The sequence below is a fragment of the Aquarana catesbeiana genome, linkage group LG06 (assembly GCF_042186555.1).
Source record: "Aquarana catesbeiana isolate 2022-GZ linkage group LG06, ASM4218655v1, whole genome shotgun sequence".
NCBI lineage: Eukaryota > Metazoa > Chordata > Amphibia > Anura > Ranidae > Aquarana > Aquarana catesbeiana.
The window spans coordinates 14,454,888-14,482,588 of record NC_133329.1 but is presented as its reverse complement, the minus strand read 5'-3'; the positions used below and the strand labels follow the sequence as shown (position 1 = coordinate 14,482,588).

General features: G+C 45.0%; 1 protein-coding gene across 1 annotated transcript in view; it reads left to right on the top strand.

Moving 5' to 3' along the window:
* The first annotated feature begins 708 nt into the window (after positions 1-708).
* Positions 709-27,701, top strand: part of LOC141147860 (uncharacterized) — a 66,272-nt gene continuing 39,279 nt past the window's right edge. Inside the window, exon 1 of the mRNA XM_073635028.1 lies at positions 709-1,158. Coding sequence (XP_073491129.1) covers positions 846-1,158 — 313 coding nt within the window. The 5' untranslated portion in view covers positions 709-845. The remainder of the gene's footprint in view (positions 1,159-27,701) is intronic.

The window sequence follows — 27,701 nt, the reverse complement described above, 5'->3', positions numbered from 1 at the left end:
AGACCAGCTGTGTGATAGACAGAACACTGCGTCTATTAGAAAAGCTGGTCTAGGAGGAGGGCGGGACTTTTGTCACAGCGCGGCCAAAGTTTTTACACTGAATTCCGAGACACAGCGGGGGATGTCTGCTTGTGTAATCCAAGCACTGACTGTAGTGAGGCTGAGATTATGGGCATGGTAAAGCTGCAATTATGGGCACAGTGAGGCTGCAATAATGGGCACAGTGAGGCTGCAATAATGGGCACAGTGAGGCTGCAATAATGGGCACAGTGAGGCTGCAATTATGGGCACACTGAGGCTGCAATAATGGGCACAGTGAGGCTGCATTTAATTGGAGGGGGTTTCAGCGACGGTGCAAAACCTCCCTGAAATGAGTTTTTGCAGGTTGGGATGTCTGCAACCAATAGCCAAGACAATTGGCACTTTAATTTGACGGATTTGGTTCCTAATGATTTCATTGGAGTTCCGCTTTGACATCCGGCTCAAACTGAACTCAGGGCAGTTTGGGTCATCCCTATTGAAGAGATATTTGTCCATCTTTGGTCGTGTCTGACATACAACTATACTATACAGGCCCATTTCTGAGCTTTCTGTTCCTTTAAGCCGTACCCATGTTTATCCTTGGCAGGTGTCCACTGGAAATTCCCATTGCGTAAATTGATTGTACATTTAATACAACTTTGGTACACATGACCATTCACATTTTATAACCTGTTCTACGTGATTCTGCTTTTATCTCTTCCAGGAACTATTTCCATGTAATAAAACATTGCTCTTTTACTTTCATTGAAACCCCGTTCCCTATATTTTCAGCAGAGTTCCATTTCAGATTAGAAAGCAACATCATGACTCCTGAGGATAGGAAGGTGTTTGTAGAAACATTCAGCCTAGATAATTGTAGACTGGGGAACCAGGGCTACAACCGGGTCCTCATTCAGCTCTTTGGATATTCGGGTCATGGGAAGTCAGCTTTTATCAACTCCTGTAAGTACGTCCTCGAAGGAGAGTTCAGGATTCATGCTGACCAGAGCGATGCCTTGGGTGCAGAAACATTGGTAAGAAGATCGTACAGACTGACTGATGGTGTTGCCTTGGTGGACAATCGAGGGTTACCTAAAGCAAAATGGAATGAGATAGGACTGATCTACGCCCAGCTGGGTAAGAGAGAGAACATATTCTCAGAACCAATGCTATAACAATAGTGATAGTAGATGAGGGTGGAAGGAGCCCCATTATGGAAATGTGTGCATGCGGAGAACACAAATCTAATACTGTATTACTAGTGATTGCAGAGGTGGCCCTTGAAACTGACCCCGTACCCCCTGTTAGTGGCAAAGTGTGGGTTAATATTATATTGCAACCCACCAATTCTTAGATGTGATGGCTGCATTAGTTTTCTCTTTTAGGCTTCCTTTCCCTTATTTTCACCTAGTGATCCAACCAGCAAGTCTGTTGTTTTTTCAAAAGAACTCTCTCTTGCAGATGTAGCAGTGGTAGGGTTGAGCCAAATCAAATCAAATAATTTAACACTGACAGGGGTGCTTATTATGATCAGGTTTGGTTTATTTACGTAGAACGTTCCCCCCCCCCCCCCCCCCAAAAAAAAAAAAGCTGTTGCTGTAACTGATTATAAAGTGTGAGATGTAGTTTGGCTTTGGTTTGTTAGTGTATCTAATTCATCAAGTACATCTAACACTCCCCTCCCCCCAGAATGTTGCTGTCTCTGTTGCTCCTTCATCCAGAGTGGGGGGGGGGCACTCTAATGTGAGAGGTGTGTTACTGGCCAGATCACCAGGTGAAAACAAAGGGAAATAAGCCTAAAAAAATAAAATGAATGCAGCCATTTGGTTTTGGGTTTAATACCACTTTCTATACATCACAAAGATGCACCTTCACAGGCAGGATTAGGAAACCCCCAGGCATATTATTTAACCACTTCAGCTCTGGAAGATTTACCCCCTTCCTGACCAGGCCATTTTTTGCGATACAGCACTGCGTTGCTTTAACTGACAATTGCGCGGTCGTGCGACGTTGTACCCAAACAACCCCCTACCACCCCACCCCCTGTCATCTTCATCTCCCTGCACCGCTCTGCCAGATCCTACCACTCCACCCCCTGTCATCTTCATCCCCCTGCATCACTCTTCCAGATCCTACCACCTCACTCCCTGTCATCTTCACCCCCCTGCACCGCTTTGCCAGATCTTTCTACCCACCCCACCCCCTGTCATCTTCACCCCCACTACCCCACTTCCAGCACCCTACTGTCCCACCCCCATCATCATCATCCCATCTGTACCCCATTGCCAGTTTCCTACCATCCCACCCCCTGTAATCTTCATCCCCCTGTATTTCTCTGCCAGCTTTCTACCACCTCACCCACTATCATCATCATCATCCCTATACCCCACCTCTGATATCTTACCACCCTGCCTCCTGTCATCAACATACCCCTGTAGCCCACCTCTAACATCCAACCACCATACCCCCATCATTATTATGATCATCCTTATCCCCCTGTACCCTACTGGCAGCTTCCTACCACACCACCCACTGTCATCATCATCCCCCCTGCACCACTTTTACCAGCCTCCTACCACCCCACCCCCCCGTTATCTTCATCCTCCCTGCACCACTCTGCCAGCCTCCTACCACCCCACCCCCTGTCATATTCACCCCCCCTGCGCTGCTCTGCCAGCTCCTTCAACCCCACCCCCTGTCATCTTAACCCCCCCTGCACTGCCTTGCCAGTCTCCTACCACCCCACCCCCTGTCATCTTCATCCCCCCTGCACCGCTCTGCCAGTCTACCACCCCACCCCCCTGTCATCTTCATCCCCCTGCACCGCTCTGCCAGTCTCCTCCCACCCCCCCTGCCATCTTCATCCCTTCTGCACCACTCTGCCAGTCTCCTACCACCCCACCCCCCTGTCATCTTAAACCCCCCTGCACCACTCTTGCAGCCTCCTACCACCCCCCTGTTATCCTCATCCCCTTGCACTGCTCTGCCAGTCTCCTACCACCCCACCCCCTGCCATCTTCATCCTCCTGCACCGCTCTGCCAGCCTCCTACCACCCCAACCCCTGCCATCTTCATCCTCCTGCACCGCTCTGCCAATCTCCTACCACCCACCCCCTGTCATCTTCATCCCTCCTGCAACGCTCTGCCAGTCTCCTACCACCCCACCCCCTGTCATCTTCACCCCCCTGCACCACTCTGCCAGTCTCCTACCACCCCACCCCCTGTCATCTTCATCCCTCCTGCACCGCTCTGCCAGTCTTCTACCACCCCACCCCCTGTCATCTTTATCCCCCCTGCACCACTCTTCCAGCCTCCTACCACCCCACCCCCTGTCATCTTCATCCCTCCTGCACCGCTCTGCCAGCCTCATACCACCCCACCCCCTGTCATCTTTACCCCCCCTGCACCACTCTGCCAGCTTCTTCCACCCACCTCCTGTCCTCTTCATCACCCCTGCACCGCCCTGCCAGCCTCCTACCACCCCACCATCTGTCATCTTCATCACCCCTACATCGCTCTGCCAGATCTTTCTACCCACCCCCTGTCAACCCTCACTACCCAACTTTCAGCTTCCTACTGCCCCACCCCATCATCATCATCCCATTTGTACCCCATTGCCAGTTTCCTACCATCCCACCCCCTGTAATCTCCATCCCCCTGTACTCCTCTGCAAGCTTTCTACCACCTCACCCACTATCATCATCATCATCCCTATACCCCACCTCTGATATCCTACCACCCTGCCTCCTGTCATCAACATACCCCTGTAGCCCACCTCTAACATCCAACCACCATACCCCCATAGTTATTATGTTCATCCTCATCCCACTGTACCCCACTGGCAGCTTCCTACCATCCCTGTCATCATCATCCCCTTTGCTGATATTCTACCATATCAACATCCCCATCATCCCTCTCTACCCCACCTCTGGCATCCTACCACCCTACCGCCTGTCATTATCATCCTCATCCCTCCTGTACCCCACCTCTAGCATCCTATTACCCTACCCCATATTACTATAGTCGAGATATGATCTCAGCCTCTCACCCCAATTCTGCCACATCGCCCCAACCTGCAGTAACCTTTAGCAACAAATCAGTGAGCGGTAATGACGTACAGTAACCTCTATCAACCAATGTATAAACTGTAATCATGTGCAGTAACCTCTAGCAACCAATGGGTGAGTGGTAATGATGTGCAGTAACCTCTAGCAACCAAATATTGAGTGGTAATATTGTGCAGTGACCTCTAACAACCAATCAGTGAGCGGTAATGATATACACTAACCTCTAACAACCAATCAGTGAGCCTGGAGCAATCAGCGAGTGTGAACCAGATCTTTATGTATACATTATTAAAGTTTTTTTTTTTTTTTTTAGATAAGTCTTGTGCATGTTTGTTTTTTGGGATGTTGGTGTGGAAAGGGAAATTGCTAGGGGTGGAGTGGGGGGGTGTTTGCCGAGGGTCCAATCAATATTAAAGATGGCCCTGGGTGTCCCCAGGCTGGTGGAGTGAGCAGACTGGCACACACTTGGGTAAAGCCATGGAGGTTTCAGCCAGCTGTAACACCCCCTCACACAGAGAACATCTCATCAGCTGCAGCCAATAGCAGGCTCTATTGCTTTACTAGCCTTCTCCCAAAGCCTGCACCACATTGCATGGCAGGAGTTGTAGTTCACCACACCACACACTAGACTTGGCCCGCCGGTGCCTGTGCTCTGCAGACACTACACCTCCCAGAATGCACTGCAGGGCACTCAAAGCAAATGTGTCAGCTTCTCATGCTTGTAGGGGATGGAGGAGTTTGTAGAAGGATCATCTGTCTGCACTCTGTCTGTGGCAGAATCATCTGTGGCTCTAGTGTTTGGTGGCTGCTGCAGCAATGTGGTGTTACTGTGTTACCCAGGTGACATTTTGCTTGTCTTTACCATAAGACCATCTCTTGCACAGTCTTTTCCAATTGTTGAAGTGAGTGAGGCCTCATGTCTAAGATTTGCCTAAGGCCTTACAAACCCTAAAGCCTCCTCTGTGCCCAGTCATATGGGCTTTTCTACATGAATCAATGAAAAAAAACACTTAAGAAACAACAATGGTCAGATATACCTTCAAATTTAACTAAAAAAAAATGGACACAGGCCTTAATTAAACTACAGAAATGTCCGGATACAATAATCAAGCGGTCTGACAAAGGCGGGAACATAGTATTGATGACACACCCCTAATACCAAAAAATGTGCCAAGATGTTTTAGAAAGTCCCACCTAGTACAGACCCATTAATGTCAGAGAGTGACAACCCATCCCCACCAGGATGATGGGTGCAGGCTGCATTCCATATTTTGTCACTGCTAGGCATGTGCATCTCGTTTCATTCCGAAACGAAATTCGGACAAATTTTTCATTATTCGGAAATTCGGATGTATCCGAATTTCCGAATTACAAAAGTAAAGAATTTAAACGAATCCGAAAAAAACAAACGAATTCGAAAACATATTCGAATCAAATTTGCAGACAAATTCGAATCGAATTCGAAAACATATTCGAATCGAATTCGAAAAAAAATAGAAAACGTTTTTCTAAAAAAAAACAATAAGATAGAATATAAAATAATAAAGCAATAGAATATATATAAATATATATATATATATATATATATATATATATATATATATATATATATATATAATTTTTTTTTTATTATTCTCTTCTATTGTTTTTTTATGCTTTTCTTTTCTATTATTTTATATTCTATAATAGTCTTTTCAATTCAAATTCATTCTATACGAAATTTGAATTTCGGAACATGGCTTCTGAAGTTTGAATTTCGTATAGAATGAATTCGAATTTAAATAGAAAAGATTAGAACAGAAAATAATAGAAAAGAATAGACTAGAAAAACAATAGAACAGAATAGAAGAAAATATAATATATGTATTATATTTTCTTCTATTCTGTTCTATTGTTTTTCTAGTCTATTCTTTTCTATTCTTTTCTATTCTATTCTAATCTTTTTTATTCAAATTTGATTTCGGTCTATATGAAATTCAAATTTTGGAAGATGTTTTATATATATATATATATATATATATATATATATATATATATATATATATATATATATCTATAGATATAGATATATAATTTTTTTCTATTCTGTTTCATTGTTTTTCTATGCTATTCTCTTCTATTCTATTCTAAACTTTTCTATTTGAATTCATTCTATACAAAATTCGAATTTTGGAAGATGGCTTCTGAAAGTGGAATTTCATATAGAATGAATTCGAATTTGAATAGAAAAGATTAGAATAGAAAATAATAGACTAGACAAACAATAGAACAGAACAGAATAAAATATAATATATAATATATATATATATTTTATTCTATTCTGTTCTATTGTTTTTCTATTCTTTTCTCTTCTACTCTATTCTAATCTTTTTTATTCAAATTCGAATTCATTTTATAAGAAATTCAAATTTCGGAAGATGTTTTTTTTTATATATATATATATATATATATATATATATTTTTTTTTTAATTTTTTTTTTCTATGCTGGTCTATTGTTTTTCTATTCTTTTCTATTATTTTCTATTTTATTCTAATCGTTTCTATTTGTATGCAAATTCATTCTATACGAAATTTGAATTTCTGAAAATGGTTATACAGAAACAGAATGAAATTAATTCAAATTCGAATAGAAAAGTTTAGAATAGAATAGAAAAGAATAGCATAGAAAAACAATGGAACAGAATAGAAAAAAAATATAATATATATATAACCATCTTCCGAAATTGGAATTTGGTACAGAATCAATTCGAATAGAAAAGATTAGAATACAATATATTATATTTTTTTCTATTCTGTTCTATTGTTTTTCTATGCTATTCTTTTATATTTTCTATTCAATCCTAATCGTTTCTATTGGAATTCGATTTCATTCTATACGAATTTCAAATTTCGCAAAATAGTTATATATAGTTTACTTTTTCAAATTCAGTTAATGTTTTTTTTGAATGTGGTAGAATTTTTTCGAATTTTATAGTTTTGTGGTAAATTTTTTTTTGAATTTGACAGTTTTTTTTCGAATGTGGTAGAATTTTTTCAAATTTGACAGTTTTTTCGAATGTGGTAGAATTTTTTCAAATTTGACAGTTTTTTCGAATGTGGTAGAATTTTTTCGAATTTGACAGTTTTTTTCGAATGTGGTAGAATTTTTTCGAATTTGATAGTTTTTTTTAAAATACGGTCGAATTTTTTCGAATGCGGTCGAATTTTTTCGAATTCGAATACGAAACAAAACGAATTCCGAAAAAGAATGTAACGAATGCAACAAATTTAACTAAACAAATTTAGTTAAATAACGAATCGAAAGAAACTAAACACATTTTTTCATCCTGCACATGTCTAGTCACTGCACGTGCACGATTCCCACGCACGTGCAGTGAAGAGAGTCGGATCCAGCCGGCTGATGAGCGTCCGCTGGATTGTAGGCATATAGGGACGCAAGGAGCGGCCCATAGCATGGTGGCCGCTCCCCGGGGCTAACTGGATGCAGGAACAACAAACTGAGTCGTACCATATTGAACACTAACTGTATACTCGTGCTGATCCTCTGCCAACCATGCATGCGGTGCTAAGATTACCATCAAGCACGGACGCAGAGTTATCAGCACTAACCGAGATACTATACATATATGCAACCATACAACCCTTCCCTACTGATTAGAATGTATATCTATTAGGGGCTTGTGATCTTGCTGAGATGCTTGCTTTAATACGGTAAAGATAAAAACACTACTATGGTCAAACTCACATTGTGTGAAGATATGCTGTCTTCACAGAATGTGAGTTTGACCATTGTAACGTTTTTAACTTTACAGTATTAAAGCCGAGTTACACTAGGGCGGCTTTGAGCTCTTTTGTGTTTTTGTCAGGAGTAGGGATGAGCTTCGAGTTCGAGTCGAACCCATGTTCCACTCGAACATCGCCTGTTCGACCATTCGTCGAATTGCGAATGATATTTGCCGTTCGCTCCAAATTCGTGTGGCGCATCACGGCCCATAATTCACTGTGGCATCGCAGTGCATTGCTGGCTGATGATTGGGCAAGCATGCACTATGACCCCCATCCCAGGTGTTGTATGTATATATACACTGTATTCAGTTTAGCTAGATTCGTTCCTGTTATTCTCTTTCTAATATACTGACAGGCAGGCAGGTGTTTTTACAGTATTTACAGTTAGTGTATTGTGTACCCTGCACAGTTGCACCTATAGCTACCTGAAGATAACTGCTGTTGTTCTTTTTCTGATCCTATTAATAGCACAGGCAGGCAGCTTGAAGTATTTACAATTAGTGTACTGTGTACTCTGCACAGTTGCACCTATAGCTACCTGAACACAAGTGCTGGTATGTTTCTTCTGATCCTATTAATACCACAGGCAGGCATTCTGCTAGCTGCAGTATAATCAGTAAATATATACATCCCAGTTTTGTGCAGCTACATCTCACTGCAGGCCATTAGTATGTCTGGAAGGCCAACAAGGAGAGGCAGACAGTCACAAGCCAATAAAAGAGGGCAAGCAGGCTCTGTGTCTAGAGGCAACAGTGCTGGTCTTGGACACGGTGCATCCCCATCAGCACGTGACTGTGGGACACGCTTGTCCTTTTTTTCGGCAGCTGGCCGTGTTGAGCCGCAACATGCGGAAGACTTGGTAGAGTGGATGACCAAGCCGTCCTTATCCTCCTCATCCTCTCTCATCCAGGCTCAGGGTACTTTGTCTGGCAAAGCATCTGCCAACGCGGCCTCTTCCCTCGGCTCAATGGCATCAGTCACTCCTTCCCAAGCCCCACCATGTCCTCCTGAGGAGTCCCCCGAACTGTTTGACCACAGTGTTGGGTACATGCTCCAGGAGGATGCCCAGCATTTTAAAGGCTCAGATGATGGTATCCAGCTAGAGGAAGGCAGTAACGTGAGCCCAGACAGAGGGGGTGCCCAAGAAGGAAAGCAATCTGGCAGTCATGTTCCCCCAGCTGCATAATACTGCCAGGTTTGCTCCAGTGATGAGGAGGGAGGGGATGATGAGGTCACTGACTCCACGTGGGTGCCTGATAGGAGAGAGGAGGAGGAGGCACATCACCAAAGGGGCAGGATGCCCTCCAGGGCCCAGCTTAAGAGCAGCACGACTGCATCACACCGCAGAGCTCCACGTGTGCAGGGCGCTGCTGTCTCTGCCGTTATTCCAAAAGTTATTTGGTGTGGGCCTTTTTTGAGACGAGTGCATCAGATCCCACCGCTGCTATTTGCAACATATGTCTCAAGCGTATCTCGCGTGGCCAAAACATCACCCGCTTGGGCACCACATGCTTGACCAGACATATGTTGACCTGCCATGCAGTTTGTTGGCAAGCATACCTAAAAGACCCACACCAAAGAACAAAGAGGACCTCTCCTTGCTCCTCATGACCTGGGATCTCCAACCCCACTATACCTTCGGTCCTCTCTGAGACCTGCACCAAGAGGAATGAAGGTGTAGAATTAGGTGTGTCACAACCAAGTACTTGAGGGCAATCTGGTATCAGTACACCGACGTCAGATTGTACCAGGCAAATTTCCCTGCCCCAGCTGCTGCACCGCCGAAAGAAGTTTGCTCCCAGCCATCCACATGCCCAGCGGTTGAATGCTAGCTTGACTAAATTGCTAGCACTTCAACTGCTGCCTTTTTAGTTGGTAGACTCTGCCCCTTCCGTGAGTTTGTGGAATGTGCATTTCCTCAGTGGCAGGTTGCCAAACGCCACTTTTTCTCACAGAAGGTGATTCTGGCTCTCTACCGTCATGTGGAAGGCAATGTCTTGGCCTCGCTGGACAGGGCGGTCAGGTGCATATTACCTCTGACTCATGGTCCAGCAGGCATGGACAGGGACGTTACCTATCTTTCACGGCGCATTGGGTGACTCTGCTGGCAGCTGGAAAGGATGCAGGACAAGGTGCAGTAGTTTTGGAGGTTGTTCCGCCACCACGCCTCCAAAATGCCACTGCAAGTGATTCACACACCTCTCTCCTCCACCCCCTCCTCTTCTTCTTCCTTCATGGCCTCTTCCTGTGCTTTATCCTTGCAACCAGCAGTGCTCTGTAGGCATTCAAGGGGCTACGCAAGCACGCAGGCAAAAAGATGCCATGCGGTGCTTGAGCTGGTGTGCTTGGGGGACAGGAGCCACACTGGGGCAGAGATTCTGTCAGCTCTGCAGGGGCAGGTTCAGAGGTGGTTGATGCCATGCCAGCTTAAGGCAGGAATGGTGGTTTGCGACAATGGCACCAACCTCCTCTCTGCTCTCCGACAGGGACATCTGACCCATGTGCCCTGTTTGGCTCATGTCCTTAAGTTGGTGGTGCAGCGGTTCTTGGGAAAGTACCCGGGCTTACAGGATGTCCTGAGGCAGGCCAGGAAAGTCTGTGTGCATTTCTGCCGGTCATATAACGCCAGTGCTCAGCTGGCTGACCTCCAAAAGGAATTTGCCCAAGAACCGCCTAATCTGTGACATGCCCACCAGGTGGAACTCAACGTTGGCCATGCTGCAGTGGCTGCACACGCAGCAGAAGGCCATCAATGAGTAACTGTGCGACTATGGCACCAGGACAGGGTCAGGGGAGCTTGTTTTTTTTCCCCCACGCCAGTGGGCCATGATCAGGGATGCATGCACTGTCCTGTCACCAGTTGAGGAGGCCACAAGGATGGTGACAGTGCATGCATCAGTGACACTGTCCCCCTTGTCCACCTGTTGGAGCACACGCTGCATGGAATAATGGACAGGGTACTTGAGGCAGAACAGAGGCAGGAAGAGGAGGACTTCCTTAGCTCTCAAGGTCCCCTTTATCCAGACAGTGTTCCTGCATGCCCGCCGATCACACAGGAAGAGGACGAGGAGGAGGAGGATTGTGTCAGCATGGAGGTGGAGTCTGGCACTCAGCATCAGCAGCAGTCTTTAAGGGATCATTTACAGTCCCAAGAAACCCATGGACTTGTACGTGGCTGGGGGGAGGTGGCCGCGGATCATGTCGTCCTTAGTGACCCAGAGGACTCTGGACCGAATGCCTCAGCAAACCTACGCTGCATGGCCTGCCTGATCCTGCGGAAGGATCATCATATTCGTGGTATCAAGGAGAGGGATCAATACTGGCTGGAAACCCTCCTTTTTCCACATTACAAGGGTAAGGTTGCAGACCTTATCTTGCCGTCGCAGAGGGAGCAGAGGATGAAACATCTTCGGGAGGCCTTGCAGAAAGGGCTGTGCAACGCATTCCCAGAGACTGGGAGGTTAAAAACTCCTGTTCCTGGACAACGTGTTGCTGAGGCTTCGGTCAGTCAAAGAAGGAGCAGTGGAGAAGTTGGCCGTCTGACCGATGCGTTCAGACAATTTCCACAGCCCCAAGATATGATCGGTTCCAGCAACCATCGCCAGCGTCTGTTTTACATGGTGCAGGAATACCTAGTGGCAAGTAGGGATGAGCCGAACACCCCCCGGTTCGGTTCGCACCAGAACCTGCGAACGGACTTGAACGTTCGAAATCAAAAGTGCTCATTTTAAAGGCTAATTTGCATGGTATTGTCCTAAAAAAGGTTTGGGGACCCAGGTCCTACCCCAGGGGACATGTATCAATGCAAAAAAAACTTTTAAAAACGGCCGTTTTTTCGGGAGCAGTGATTTTAATGATGCTTAAAGTAAAAAAAAAAAAAAGTGAAATATTCCTTTAAATATCGTACCTAGGGGGTGTCTATAGTATGCCTGTAAAGTGACGCGTGTTTCCCGTGTTTAGAACAGTCCCTGCACAAAATGTCATTTTCAAAGGAAAAAATCTTATTTAAAACTGCTTGCGGGTTTAATGTAATGTCGGGTCATGGCAATATGGATGAAAATCAGTGAGACAAACAGCATGGGTACCCCCCAGTCCATTACCAGGCCCTTTGGGTCTTGTATGGATATTAAGGGGAACCCCGCACCCAAATTAAAATAAGGAAAGGTGTGGGGCCACCAGGCCCTATATACTCTGAACAGCAGTATACAGGCGGTGCAAACAAGACAGGGACTGTAGGTTTGTTGTTAAGTAGAATCTCTTTGTAATTTTGAACGGGTACATTTTTAACGTGTTTAGCTCCAGCCAAAAAATCTTTTTTAAGCTTTTTGGAAAACATAGGGAAGGGTTATCACCCCTGTGACATTTGTTTTGCTGTCTTTCCTCCTCTTCAAAAGATTTCACCTCACTTTTTGTCCCAATGAAAAATGTTTTTTGAAAATTTGGATTTTTTTGTGGAACAAGGATTGGAAAGCATCAGTGGAAAGGAGAATTTTTTTTCCCATATTAACTCTTACAGGAGAGAATTTCCCTTCCTAGGGGTAGATTTCATTTCACTTCCTGTTGTCTCCTTCCGTTTGCAAGTAGGAGTCGTTTGTAAGTTAGATGTTTGAAAGTAGGGTCCTGCCCTATATACTCAGCAGAAATTTGGGCCTTAGGTGTTGCTGTGGCCACAACACTGTAAGCCCTCTCAGGGCCCTGCTGTGAAATATTAGATCAAGAATTGTAATTACATGCCCCTGTTGAACAGGAGCTGAAAAATTAGGCCTTAGGCACTGGTGCTGGTGCCACAACACTGCAACCCCTCACAGACACTTTAGTTGGAACGCAGGAACGAGCCCTGCTGCAAAGTATTGCATCAAAAATTGTAATTACACGCCCCTGTTAGACAGGGGCAGAAAAATTGGGCCTTAGGCACTGGTGCTGGTGCCACAACACTGCAACCCCTCACAGACACTCTAGTTGGAACGCAGGAACGAGCCCTGCTGCAAAGTATTGCATCAAAAATTGTAATTACACGCCCCTGTTAGACAGGGGCAGAAAAATTGGGCCTTAGGCACTGGTGCTGGTGCCACAACACTGCAACCCCTCACAGACACTCTAGTTGGAATGCAGGAACGAGCCCTGCTGCAAAGTATTACATCAAAAATTGTAATTACACGCCCCTGTTAAACAGGGGCTGAAAAATTGTGCCTTAGGCACTGGTGGTGGCGCCCAGAACCAAAAATGTTCTTACAAGCTATCAGCGTGATGATTGAGGAGGAAGAGGATAATTACTCAGGGATAGTCACTCAGCATCAGCATAGGCAGTCTTTGAAAGGATCTGAGATTTAAAAAAAAATTATTCGGTTACATCAGCATCAGGTGCTTGGTAGCTGGTGGTGATCTAAGACTGATTCATTTTTATGAAGGTCAGTCGATAGACCGAGTCGGTGGACAGATGAACCCTGTGATCGGTTACCATGCCTCCAGCAGCACTGAATGTGCGTTCCGAAAGAACGCTGGATGCAGGACAGGCCAGTAGCTTAATTGCATACTGTGCAAGCTCTGGCCAGTGATCCATCCTCAAGACCCAGTAACCCAGAGGATTTTCGGTGGGAAAGGTGTCCAAGTCTGATCTTGCCCCTAGGTATTCCTGCACCATGTAAAACAGACGCTGGCGATGGTTGCTGGAACCGATCATACCTTGGGGCTGCGGACCAAAAAATTGTCTGAACGCATCGGTCAGACGGCTACCTTCTCCACCGCTCCTTCTTTGACTGACCGAAGCCTCAGCAACACGTTGTCCAGAAACAGGAGTTTGTAACCTCCCAGTCTCTGGGAACGCGTTGCACAGACCTTTCTGCAAGGCCTCCCGAAGATGTTTCATCCTCTGCTCCCTCTGCGATGGCAAGATAAGGTCCGCAACCTTACCCTTGTAACGTGGATCAAGGAGGGTTGCCAGCCAGTATTGGTCCTTCTCCTTGATACCACGAATACGAGGATCCTTACGCAGGCTTTGCAGGATCAGGGAGGCCATGCAGCGTAGGTTTGCTGAGGCATTCGGTCCGGAGTCCTCTGGGTCACTAAGGACGACAACGTCCGCAGCCACCTCCTCCCAGCCACGTACAAGTCCATGTGTTTCTTGGGACTGATCCCTTAAAGACTGCTGCTGATGCTGAGTGCCAGGCTCCACCTCCATACTGACACAATCTTCCTCCTCCTCCTCCTCGTCTTCTTCCTGTGTGATCGGCGGGCACGCAGGAACACTGTCTGGATAAAGGGGGCCTTGAGAGCTAAGGAAGTCTTCCTCTTCCTGCATCTGTTCTGCCTCAAGTGCCCTGTCCATTATTCCATGCAGCGTGTGCTCCAACAGGTGGACAAGGGGGACAGTGTCACTGATGCATGCACTGTCACTGCTCACCATTCTCGTGGCCTCCTCAAATGGTGACAGGACAGTGCATGCATCCCTGATCATGGCCCACTGGCGTGGGGAAAAAAAAACAAGCTCCCCTGACCCTGTCCTGGTGCCATAGTCGCACAGGTACTCATTGATGGCCCTCTGCTGCGTGTGCAGCCGCTGCAGCATGGCCAACGTTGAGTTCCACCTGGTGGGCATGTCACAGATTAGGCGGTTCTTGGGCAAGTTAAACTCCTTTTGGAGGTCTGTCAGCCGAGCACTGGCATTATATGACCGGCGGAAATGCACACAGACTTTCCTGGCCTGCCTCAGGACATCCTGTAAGCCCGGGTACCTGCCCAAGAACCGCTGCACCACCAAATTAAGGACGTGAGCCAAACAGGGCACATGGGTCATGTGTCCCTGTCGGAGGGCAGAGAGGAGGTTGGTGCCATTGTCACAAACCACCATTCCTGCCTTAAGTTGGCATGGCGTCAACCACCTCTGAACCTGCCCCTGCAGAGCTGACAGAACCTCTGCCCCAGTGTGGCTCCTGTCCCCCAAGCACACCAGCTCAAGCACCGCATGGCATCTTTTGGCCTGCGTACTTGCGTAGCCCCTTGAACGACTACGGAGCACCGCTGGTTCCGAGGAAGAGGCCATGGAGGAAGAAGAAGAGGAGGGGGTGGAGGAGAGAGGTGTGTCACAATCATTAGCATTTTGGAGGCGTGGTGGCGGAACAACCTCCAACACTACTGCACCTTGTCCTGCATCCTTCCCAGCTGCCAGCAGAGTCACCCAATGCGCTGTGAAACTTAGGTAACATCCCTGTCCATGCCTGCTGGACCATGAGTCAGCGGTAATATGCACCTTACCGCTGACCGCCCTGTCTAGCGAGGCATGGACATTGCCTTCCACATGCCGGTAGAGAGCCGGAATCGCCTTCCGTGAGAAAAAGTGGCGTTTGGGTACCTGCCACTAAGGAACCGCACATTCCACAAACTCACGGAAGGGGGCAGAGTCTACCAACTGAAAAGGCAGCAGTTGAAGTGCTAGCAATTTTGCCAAGCTAGCATTCAACCGCTGGGCATGTGGATGGCTGGGAGCAAACTTTTTTCGGCGGTGCAGCAGCTGGGGCAGGGAAATTTGCCTGGTACAATCTGATGTTGGTGTACCAAAAGCAGATTGCCCACAAGTACTTGGCTGTGACACACCTAATTCTACACCTTCATTCCTCTCAGTGCAGGTCTCAGAGAGGACTGGAGGTCTAGTGGGGTTGGAAATCTCAGCTGATGAGGAGCAAGGAGAGGTCCTCTTTGTTCTTTGGTGTGGGTCTTTTAGATACGCTTGCCAACGAACTGCATGGCAGGTCAACATATGTCTGGTCAAGCATGTGGTACCCAAGCGGGAGATGTTTTGGCCACGTGAGATACGCTTGAGACATATGTTGCAAATAGCAGCGGTGCGATCTGATGCACTCGTCTCAAAAAAGGCCCACACCAGAGAACTTTTTGAATAACTCGCAGAGACTGCAGCGCCCTGCACATGTGGAGCTTTGGGGTGTGATGCAGTCAATGTACTGCCCTTAGGCTGGCCCCTGGAGGGCATCCTGCCTCGTTGGTGATGTGCCGCCTCCTCCTCCTCCTCCTCCTCTCTCCTATCAGGCACCCACGTTGAGTCAGTGACCTCATCATCCCCTCCCTCCTCATCACTGGAGCAAACCTGGCAGTATGCTGCAGCAGGGGGAGCATGACTGCCAGATTGCTGTCCTTCTTGGGCACCCCCTCTGTCCGTGCTCATGTTACTGCCTTCATCGAGCTCAGTGTCATCATCAGAGCCTTCCAAACGCTGGGCATCCTCCTGGAGCATGTACCCAACACTGTGGTCAAACAGTTCGAGGGACTCCTCAGGAGGACATGGATGGTGGAGCTAGGGAAGGAGTCACTGATGACATTGAGCCGAGGGAAGAGGCCGCTGCTTTGCCAGACAAAGCACCCTGGGCATGGGTGAGAGAGGATGAGGAGGATGAGGACGGCTTGGTCATCCACTCGACCAAGTCTTCCGCATGTTGCGTCTCAACACGGCCAGCTGCCGAAAAAAAGGCCAAGCGTGTCCCATGGCCACGTGCTGATGAGGATGCACCGTCTCCACGACCAGCACTAGACACAGAGCCTGCTTGCCCTCTCTTATTGGCTTGTGACTGTCTGCCTCTCCTTCTTGGCCTTCCAGACATACTAATGGCCTGTAGCTGCACTAAGCTGGGATATATATATATATATATATATATATGTACTGATACTGCAGCTAGCAAAATCAACTGCCTGCCTGTAGTATGAGAACACCACCAACCTTCTACAGGTAGCTTTAGCTGAACACTGTGAGGTGCACGCACCCCACTAACTTGTAGGTTTAGCAGAACACTGTGAGCAGGATGCACTGCACTAACTGTAACTAGTCTAGCTGCCTGACTGTGGTACTAATAGGATCAAAAGAACACCAGTAATTTTCTTTAGGTAGCTGTAAATACTGTAACAAGACAAGCCTGCCTGTCAGTAGGAAGATAACAGGAACGGATCTAGCTGAACACTGTGAGCAGGACGCACTGTACTAAATGTAAATAGTCTAGAAGATAACAGGAACGGATCTAGCTAAACTGAATACAGTGTATATATATATATATATATATATATGCAACACCTGGGATGCATATATATACACAATACACTGTAAGTGCAGCTAACTGACTGACTGTCCTGCCTAATCTAGCTAACTCAAATGAAATGACACTGTCTCTCTCTCTCTCTCTAAGCACACCGGAACACACTGCACAGGGCCGCCGTGCAGGCGGCCTTATATAGTGTGGGGCGTGTACTAAATCCCCTGAGCCATAATTGGCCAAAGCCTCCTTGGCTTTGGCCAATTACGGCTCTCTGTTCAGGCGGCGCTGTGATTGTCCAAGCATGCGGGTCATAGTGCATGCTTGGCCAATCATCAGCAAGCAATGCACTGCGATGCCGCAGTGAATTATGGGCCGTGACGCGCCACACGAATTTGGCGCGAATGGCCCATATCGTTCGCAATTCGACGAACGTTCGAACAGCCGATGTTCGAGTTGAACATGGGTTCGACTCGAACACGATGCTCATCCCTAGTGGCAAGATCTGACTTTAACACCTTTCCCATCAAAAATCCTCTGGGTTACTGGGTCTTGAGGATGGATCACTGGCCATAGCTTGGACAGTATGAAATTGACCTACTGGCCTGTCCTGCATCCATTCTTTCGGAACGCACATTCAGTGCTGCTGGAGGCTTTGTAACCGATCACAGGGTGCGCCTGTCCACCGACTCGGTCGATCAACTGACCCTTATAAAAATGAATCAGTCTTGGATCACCACCAGCTACCAAGCACCTGATGCTGATGTAACCGAATAATTTTTTTTGAAATGTCAGATCCCTTCAAGACTGCCTATGCTGATGCTTAGTGACTATCCTGTTATGCTGAGTTACTATTCTCTTCCTCCTCAATGATCATGCTGATAGCTTGTAAGAATATTTTTGGTTCTGGGCGCCGCCACCAGTGGCTAAGGCCCAATTTTTCAGTTCCTGTTTAACAGGGGCATGTAATTACAATTTTTGATGCAATATTTTGCAAGGAAGGTTCATTGATGCGCTCAACTAGAGTATTTGTGAGGGGTTGCAGTGTTGTGGCACCAGCACCAGTGCCTAAGGTCCAATTTTTCAGCCCCTGTTTAACAGGGGCGTGTAATTACAATTTTTGATGCAATACTTTGCAGCAGGACTCGTTCCTGCGCTCCAACTAGAGTATCTGTGAGGGGTTGCAGTGTTGTGGCACCAGTGCCTAAGGCCCAATTTTTCTGCCCCTGTTCAACAGGGACATGTAATTACAATTCTTGATCTAATATTTCACAGCAGGGCCCGTTTCTGCGCCCACCAAGAGTAACTGTAAGGACTAAATAAATAGAAAGGTGCAGCGCTAAATCAATAAAATGACCATAATGAAATGTATAATAGCTAAATCACAAAGGAAGCACAGGAAATGTCCAATAATAAAATGTCCAAATTATGCAGAAATGAATCCACCAGGAATGTGATGATCACAGCAAACAATTGTGACTGATACTGGAACCCTTCACCATAAACCAAATGGCCTCTCACCTGGTCCCAAAGATAAATCAGGCAATCTTATAAGGTCAGCAGATAGCAAGGATCTTAAAAGCAGGGGACTCCTCCGGATGACCAGGTGGCAGGTTGATATCGTTATCATGAAATCACAAAAGGTGCAGACATAGTGCTCTCCGTATGTAACAGTTTATTATAAAATGAATGAAATCAAACTTACATAACAAGCACTTCTCAAGTGCCAGGAAACAAACATGGGAACACAGCAGAGTGTGTACGAGCGGTGGAGCATGCGCAGTAGCCGCGGATGACGTCACGACGTCACGTTCTGGACGCGTTGCGTCCCAGTGGGCGGGGACTTCCTCAGCAGATGTCGTGACTACGTGGGCACCCGCGCTATAAGGAGGTGAGTTGTTATGGCAACACCAAAACAACTACGAATGACGTGTACCAAATGTGGGCAGGCTCCGGAAGTGTCTCCACACACATCATTCCGAGCAAATACAGCCCAGTTTGGTATTAAAAAGGCTCAAAGCTGCACATGATATAAAATTAAAATAGAACTATAAGAAAACAAATAAAAACTGGTGTTAGCACAAGACACACATGAAGTGTAGTCTTGAAGGAACAGTGACAAACACCATAATAGATAAAATGAATAAAAGAATGATAACCGTCATCCGCGACCACCGACTGCTCACCAACATGATAAAATAAAATAAAACTATCATTACCATCACAGAACTTCCCAATATACAGATTATCAAAAAAAACTTTATCGATCAGATATGAAACAATTAGTATCGAATTCTACATTTAACCCGTCGGGGTACATGACCCCAGTCTCATAAATCCAGTGGGATTCTCTTTTACTAAGCTGCCGGATGAAGTTACCCCCTCTCCAGTGCTTTGTAACCCTTTCAATGCCCCAGAATTTTAAACACTTAGGGTTTTGCTGGTGGAAGATCTTAAAATGTCTGGACACGTTATGGGTCTTAAGACCTTTCTTTATATTATTAACGTGTTCAGCCAATCTAACATGTAAGGGTCTTGATGTTCTTCCAACATACTGTAGACCACAGCTACACTCCAGCATGTAGACCACCCCAATAGTGTCACATGTGATTAGCTGTTTAATCTCATACTCCCTGTTAGTGACCGAGGCCAAGAATTTTTTCTTTTTTTGATGTTTCCCTTGGCGTGCTTACAGGGGACACATCTACCACAAGCGTAAAAACCTCCCAAGAAGGAAAAAAGCTTATCTGAGGTGGGTACTGGGGGGTTAAGAACACTGGGTGCCAAACGATCCCTAAGTGTAGGGGCTTTTTTGTATATAAACTGAGGTCTATCAGGTAGTATAGGACCTAAAACTCTGTCTTGTTTCAGAATAGCCCAATTTTTTTGAATAATTTTCTCAAATTTCCGGTATTGTATATTATAATCCAATACCATTTTAAAATTGTGGCTATCACCAGCAGGAGGTTTGGAGGTATTGGCAATGAGTTCATTTCTCTCCATTAACATGATTTTAGATACCTCTTCATCTAGTGAAGCCCTATTGTACCCCTTCTGTTCAAATCTAGAGGTGAGGACCTCAGACTGTCTAACAAAATCTTCCACAGTGGTACAATTACGACGCAGTCTAATATATTGACCCCTGGGAATGTTGCACAACCACGAGCTGTGATGGCAACTCCCCAGGGGAATATAAGAACTGCGGTCGGTGGGCTTAAAATAGTTGGTAAGAGAAAACTTATCATGTGAGATACTGATGGATAAATCCAAAAACACTACCTTTTCAGAGCTGATGGTCCATGTGAGAGATATATTTCTGGAGTTGTTATTTAATGATTGAATGAAGTCATCCAACCTGGATCTCTCACCATTCCAGATTAAGATGAGATCATCAATGAATCTCCTGTAGCACAACAGCTCAGGGGGGCGATGGAGAAAGACCGCCTCATCCTCCCAGTGGGCCATAAAAATATTGGCCACACTGGGAGCAAAGCGGGCCCCCATAGCAACACCCCTGGTCTGCAGATAAAATTCTCTGTTGTACCAGAAATAGTTTCTCTTGAGGCAGAAGTCCAAGCAGCTCAAGAGGAATTCCTGGTGGCCACCAGATAGGGAAGACGAAGCTAATGCCCATTCAACTGAGGCCATGGCATCCTCATGGCCAATAATGGTATACAGGGAACCTACGTCCGCTGTTACCAAAAATGTTGAAGGCGAGCATTTCAAGGTTTCAAGGATCTGAATAATATGTTTTGTGTCCTTCAAAAATGCTGGAGTTTGCATAACTAAGGGCTGCAAAAAGAAGTCGATATATTGTCCCAATCTGGCGGATACAGAATCGATCCCATTAACAATGGGTCGTCCAGGAGGGTTGACCGTGTCTTTATGACTAGTGAAATTCGCACCCATAAAAAATCTCAATAAATTCAGTGTTTATGTTAGTATTCAAAAATACATCAGAACATTAAATATGAAAAAATATTTTTTATCCCATCCTTCTCAAGGGCCCAGGCCCTCCGGACAGAATTACTCCACTTTGCGTAACAGATCTACATTTAACCCTCAAATTTCAGATAATAAACATTTAGATGTTTTTAAAAATATGGTCTCCAAAGATTTGGAGAAGTTACATATTAAAAAAGTATCTGATCCATTGTTTATCAAACGGGGAATAAAATCTTTAACCGAACGAAAGGACATTGTGATTCGTCCGGCGGATAAAGGAGGGGGGCTGGTTATTCTAAGTAAGGAATATTACCAAAATGAAATGTCCCGCCTTTTGTCTGACCGTGACACTTATCACATCCTTAACAAAGACCCCATGTTATCTTTTAAGGACGAGTTGCACAGTATTATTGAGGACGGTAAAGACCGTAGGATCCTTAATAAGAAAGAGGCCTTATACTTAGATCCTTTATTTTGTCGAACACCCGTCATATATTTCTTACCAAAAATTCATAAAGACACGGTCAACCCTCCTGGACGACCCATTGTTAATGGGATCGATTCTGTATCCGCCAGATTGGGACAATATATCGACTTCTTTTTGCAGCCCTTAGTTATGCAAACTCCAGCATTTTTGAAGGACACAAAACATATTATTCAGATCCTTGAAACCTTGAAATGCTCGCCTTCAACATTTTTGGTAACAGCGGACGTAGGTTCCCTGTATACCATTATTGGCCATGAGGATGCCATGGCCTCAGTTGAATGGGCATTAGCTTCGTCTTCCCTATCTGGTGGCCACCAGGAATTCCTCTTGAGCTGCTTGGACTTCTGCCTCAAGAGAAACTATTTCTGGTACAACAGAGAATTTTATCTGCAGACCAGGGGTGTTGCTATGGGGGCCCGCTTTGCTCCCAGTGTGGCCAATATTTTTATGGCCCACTGGGAGGATGAGGCGGTCTTTCTCCATCGCCCCCCTGAGCTGTTGTGCTACAGGAGATTCATTGATGATCTCATCTTAATCTGGAATGGTGAGAGATCCAGGTTGGATGACTTCATTCAATCATTAAATAACAACTCCAGAAATATATCTCTCACATGGACCATCAGCTCTGAAAAGGTAGTGTTTTTGGATTTATCCATCAGTATCTCACATGATAAGTTTTCTCTTACCAACTATTTTAAGCCCACCGACCGCAGTTCTTATATTCCCCTGGGGAGTTGCCATCACAGCTCGTGGTTGTGCAACATTCCCAGGGGTCAATATATTAGACTGCGTCGTAATTGTACCACTGTGGAAGATTTTGTTAGACAGTCTGAGGTCCTCACCTCTAGATTTGAACAGAAGGGGTACAATAGGGCTTCACTAGATGAAGAGGTATCTAAAATCATGTTAATGGAGAGAAATGAACTCATTGCCAATACCTCCAAACCTCCTGCTGCTGATAGCCACAATTTTAAAATGGTATTGGATTATAATATACAATACCGGAAATTTGAGAAAATTATTCAAAAAAATTGGGCTATTCTGAAACAAGACAGAGTTTTAGGTCCTATACTACATGATAGACCTCAGTTTATATACAAAAAAGCCCCTACACTTAGGGATCGTTTGCCACCCAGTGTTCTTAACCCCCCAGTACCCACCTCAGATAAGCTTTTTTCCTTCTTGGGAGGTTTTTACGCTTGTGGTAGATGTGTCCCCTGTAAGCACGCCAAGGGAAACATCAAAAAAAGAAAAAAATTCTTGGCCTCGGTCACTAACAGGGAGTATGTGATTAAACAGCTAATCACATGTGACACTATTGGGGTGGTCTACATGCTGGAGTGTAGCTGTGGTCTACAGTATGTTGGAAGAACATCAAGACCCTTACATGTTAGATTGGCTGAACACGTTAATAATATAAAGAAAGGTCTTAAGACCCATAACGTGTCCAGACATTTTAAGATCTTCCACCAGCAAAACCCTAAGTGTTTAAAATTCTGGGGCATTGAAAGGATTACAAAGCACTGGAGAGGGGGTAACTTCATCCGGCAGCTTAGTAAAAGAGAATCCCACTGGATTTATGAGACTGGGGTCATGTACCCCGACGGGTTAAATGTAGAATTCGATACTAATTGTTTCATATCTGATCGATAAAGTTTTTTTTGATAATCTGTATATTGGGAAGTTCTGTGATGGTAATGATAGTTTTATTTTATTTTATCATGTTGGTGAGCAGTCGGTGGTCGCGGATGACGGTTATCATTCTTTTATTCATTTTATCTATTATGGTGTTTGTCACTGTTCCTTCAAGACTACACTTCATGTGTGTCTTGTGCTAACACCAGTTTTTATTTGTTTTCTTATAGTTCTATTTTAATTTTATATCATGTGCAGCTTTGAGCCTTTTTAATACCAAACTGGGCTGTATTTGCTCGGAATGATGTGTGTGGAGACACTTCCGGAGCCTGCCCACATTTGGTACACGTCATTCGTAGTTGTTTTGGTGTTGCCATAACAACTCACCTCCTTATAGCGCGGGTGCCCACGTAGTCACGACATCTGCTGAGGAAGTCCCCGCCCACTGGGACGCAACGCGTCCAGAACGTGACGTCGTGACGTCATCCGCGGCTACTGCGCATGCTCCACCGCTCGTACACACTCTGCTGTGTTCCCATGTTCGTTTCCTGGCACTTGAGAAGTGCTTGTTATGTAAGTTTGATTTCATTCATTTTATAATAAACTGTTACATACGGAGAGCACTATGTCTGCACCTTTTGTGATTTCATGATAACGATATCAACCTGCCACCTGGTCATCCGGAGGAGTCCCCTGCTTTTAAGATCCTTGCTATCTGCTGACCTTATAAGATTGCCTGATTTATCTTTGGGACCAGGTGAGAGGCCATTTGGTTTATGGTGAAGGGTTCCAGTATCAGTCACAATTGTTTGCTGTGATCATCACATTCCTGGTGGATTCATTTCTGCATAATTTGGACATTTTATTATTGGACATTTCCTGTGCTTCCTTTGTGATTTAGCTATTATACATTTCATTATGGTCATTTTATTGATTTAGCGCTGCACCTTTCTATTTATTTATCTGGAGGGATTTGATCGTTTGACCCTGGTGTTCAGCTGCTTTAGTTATTTTTATGTCATATGTGCGCTGATATACTTTTTTACATTTTAACTGTAAGGACTTACAGTGTTGTCGCACCAGCACCACCACCACCACCACCAAAGGCCCAATTTTTCTGACCCTGTTCAACAGGGGCATGTAATTACAATTCTTGATCTAATATTTTACAGCAGGGCACGTTCCTGCGCCCACCAAGAGTAACTGTGAGGGCTTACAGTGTTGTGGCAACACCAACACCTAAGGCCCCAATTTCTGCAGAGTATATAGGGCAGGCCCCTACTTTCAAACATCCAACTTAGAAACGATTCCTACTTGCAAACGGAAGGAGATAACAGGAAATGAGATGAAATCTACCCCTAGGAAGGGAAATTCTCTCCTGTTATGCCCCGTACACATGGTCGGATTTTCCGACGGAAAATGTGTGAAAATGTGTTGTCGGAAATTCCGACCGTGTGTAGGCTCCATCACACATTTTCCATCGGATTTTCCGACACACAAAGTTTAAGAGCAGGCTATAGAATTTTCCGACAACAAAATCTGTTGCCGGAATTTCCGATCGTGTGTACACAAATCCGACGCACAAAGTGCCACACATGCTCAGAATAAATAAAGAGATAAAAGCTATTGGCTACTGCCCCATTTACAGTATAGTCCCGACGTACATGTTTTACGTCACCGCGTTCAGAATGATCGGATTTTCCGACAACTTTGTGTGACCGTGTGTATACAAGACAAGTTTGAGCCAACATCCGTCGGAAAAAATCCTAGGATTTTGTTGTCGGAATGTCCGATCAATGTCCGACCAAGTGTACGGGACATAAGAGTTAATGTGGGAAAAAAGTGTCTCCTCTCCACTGATGCTTTATCACCAATCCTTGTTTCACTAAAAAACCCAAATTGTCAAAAAACATTTGTCATTGGGACAAAAAGTGAGGTGAAATCTTCTGAAGAGGAGCACAGACAGCAAAACAAATGTCACAGGGGTGATAACCCTTCCCTATGTTTTCCAAAAAGCTTAAAATAGATTTTTTTGGCTGAAGCTACACTTTAAAAATGTACCCGTTCAAAATTACAAACAGATTCTACATAACAACAAACCTACATTCCCTGTCTTGTTTGCACCGCCTGTATACTGTTGTTCAGAGTATATAGGGCCTGGGGGCTCCACGCCTTTCCTTTTCTTGATTTGGGTGCGGAGTTCCCCTTAATATCCATACAACACCCAAAGGGCCTGGTAATGGACTGGGGGAGCGGGGGTACCCATGCCGTCTGTCTCACTGATTTTCATCCATATTGCCGGGACCCGACATTACATTAAAGCTGCAAGCAGTTTTAAATGACTTTTAATCCTTTAAAAATGACATTTTGTGCAGGGACTGTTCTAAGCACAGGAAACACGCGCCACTTTACAGGCATACTATAGACACCCTCCAGGTACGATGTTTAAAAGGAATATTTCACTTTTTTTTTTACTTTAAGCATCATTAAAATCACTGCTCCCGAAAAAAACGGCCGTTTTGAAAACTTTTTTTCATTGATACATGTCCCCTGGGGCAGGACCCGTGTCCCCAAACCCTTTTTGGACAATACAAATTATGCCTTTAAAATGAGCACTTTTGATTTTGAACGTTAAAGTCCCATAGACTTCAATGGGTTTTTAAAGTTTGCGCAAATTTTCGGTCCGTTCGCAGGTTCTGGTGTGAACCGAACCGGGGGGGGTTCGGCTAATCCCTAGTCAGGAGAGGCAGTAGCTGTGGAGGCTGCCAATAGCTATGGTGGGTCTCGATCGGCCCATGGCATGGTAATTTTAGAGGATGGTTTAGATGTTGGCGTCTCGGGTGGGGGCCAGTGATTATGTCCCAGTTGTGTAGTTGTTTCAACCCATCTTTGGTGGTCAGAATAGAAATTTGTTGGTTTTGGTATGTGACCTGACCAATAACTTTGTGGTGAATCCCCATTTGTAGGTCATTTTATGCTCCACAAGTGCGGCGGTTACTGGCATTAACGATTTATGCGAGCCTAGGAGGTGGCTGCGGAGATATCATTATTGTGTGATATTTAAAAAAATGGCTTGGGTAGTGAGCACATAGATCTAGCCACTCTAATCATATTTTCCTTAGCATGGAAGAAATGAATTTGGTCTAAAACATCCCTAGGCAGGAAAGCAGCTGGAAGATGTTGTGGTTTGTGGATCCTGTGAGCCCGATAAAAAAATTGCAAATCTTGAGCGGTTAGTGACTGGACTATTTCAGCTCATGTAACAGCCTCAGGGACTCCTCTGATTTTTATATTGTTACGCCTGGAGTGATCCTCCTGGTCAGCAACTTTCAGGCATAACTGTTGTATGGCGTATACAGAAGTGTTCATCCGGTATATCTACTACAGTGTTATGGGCTGTGGTGGCATTGTTCTATGTGCAGAAAAAAGAAGAAGAGAGGGGCCTCTGGGTGTAGACGTTTAAAATAAACTTTAATAGACATATAGGTGTCAACTCACATTTAACCAGTTAAGCCCCGGACCATTTTGCTGACCAAAGATCAGAGCACTTTTTGCGATTTGGCACTGCATCGCTTTAACTGACAATTGTGCGGTCCTGCGACGTGGCTCCCAAACAAAATTGATGTCCTTTTTTCCCCACAAATAGAGCTTTCTTTTGGTGGTATTTGATCACCTCTGCGGATTTTATTTTTTGCAATATAAACAAAAAAATAGCGACAATTTTGAAAAAAACGCATTATTTTTTACTTTTTGCTATAATAAATATCACCAAAAAATATATAAAAAAACATTTTTTTCCTCAGTTTAGGCCGATACGTATTCTTCTACATATTTTTGTTAAAAAATATCACAATAAGCCTTTATTGATTGGTTTGCGCAAAAGTTATAACGTCTACAAAATAGGGGATAGTTTTATGGCATTTTTATTAATAATTTTTTTTTTTTACTAGTAATGGCAGCGATCAGCGATTCTCATCGTGACTGCGACTAGAGTTTTTTTGGGGATACCATAATTTAATAAGTGGCAAGTGTATAGCATAACAAGACCTATATATGCTTACTCACAATGTAGAACATACTGTCATAACAATATAACATCTGAAGGAAGTCATGCGCATATATCTCATATATAAAACATAACAAAAGGATTAACTGCTTGCCGACCAGCGCACGCCGATTTACGTCGGCAAAAGGGCATACAGGTTCCCTTTAAGAAGCGGCACTGCGGGTGCCCACCACTTTCTCTCTGACCTTGACCTCAATCATGTCACGGAGAGGTAGGATGGGGAGTTGCCTATTTAAACAAAGCATTTCCCTGTTCTGCCTTGTGTCATGACAGAGGTCACTGCTCCCTGTCATCAAGAGCAGTGATTGCTGTCATGTGAGTTGAAGCCCAGCCCCCTAACAGTTAGAATCACTCCCTAGGACACACTTAACCCCTTCATCGCCCCCTAGTGTTTACCCCTTCACTGCTAGTGTCATTTACACAATAATCAGTTTTTATAGCACTGATCGCTGTATAAATGACAATGGTCCCAAAATAGTGTCAAAAGTGTCCGATCTGTCCGCCATAATGTCGCAGTCCCAATAAAAATTGCAGATCGCTGCCATTACTAATAAAAAAAAATAATAAAAATGCCATAAAACTATCCCCTATTTTGTAGACGCTATAAATTTTGCGCAAACCAAATAATATACGCTTATTGCAATTTTTTTTTTATTTTACC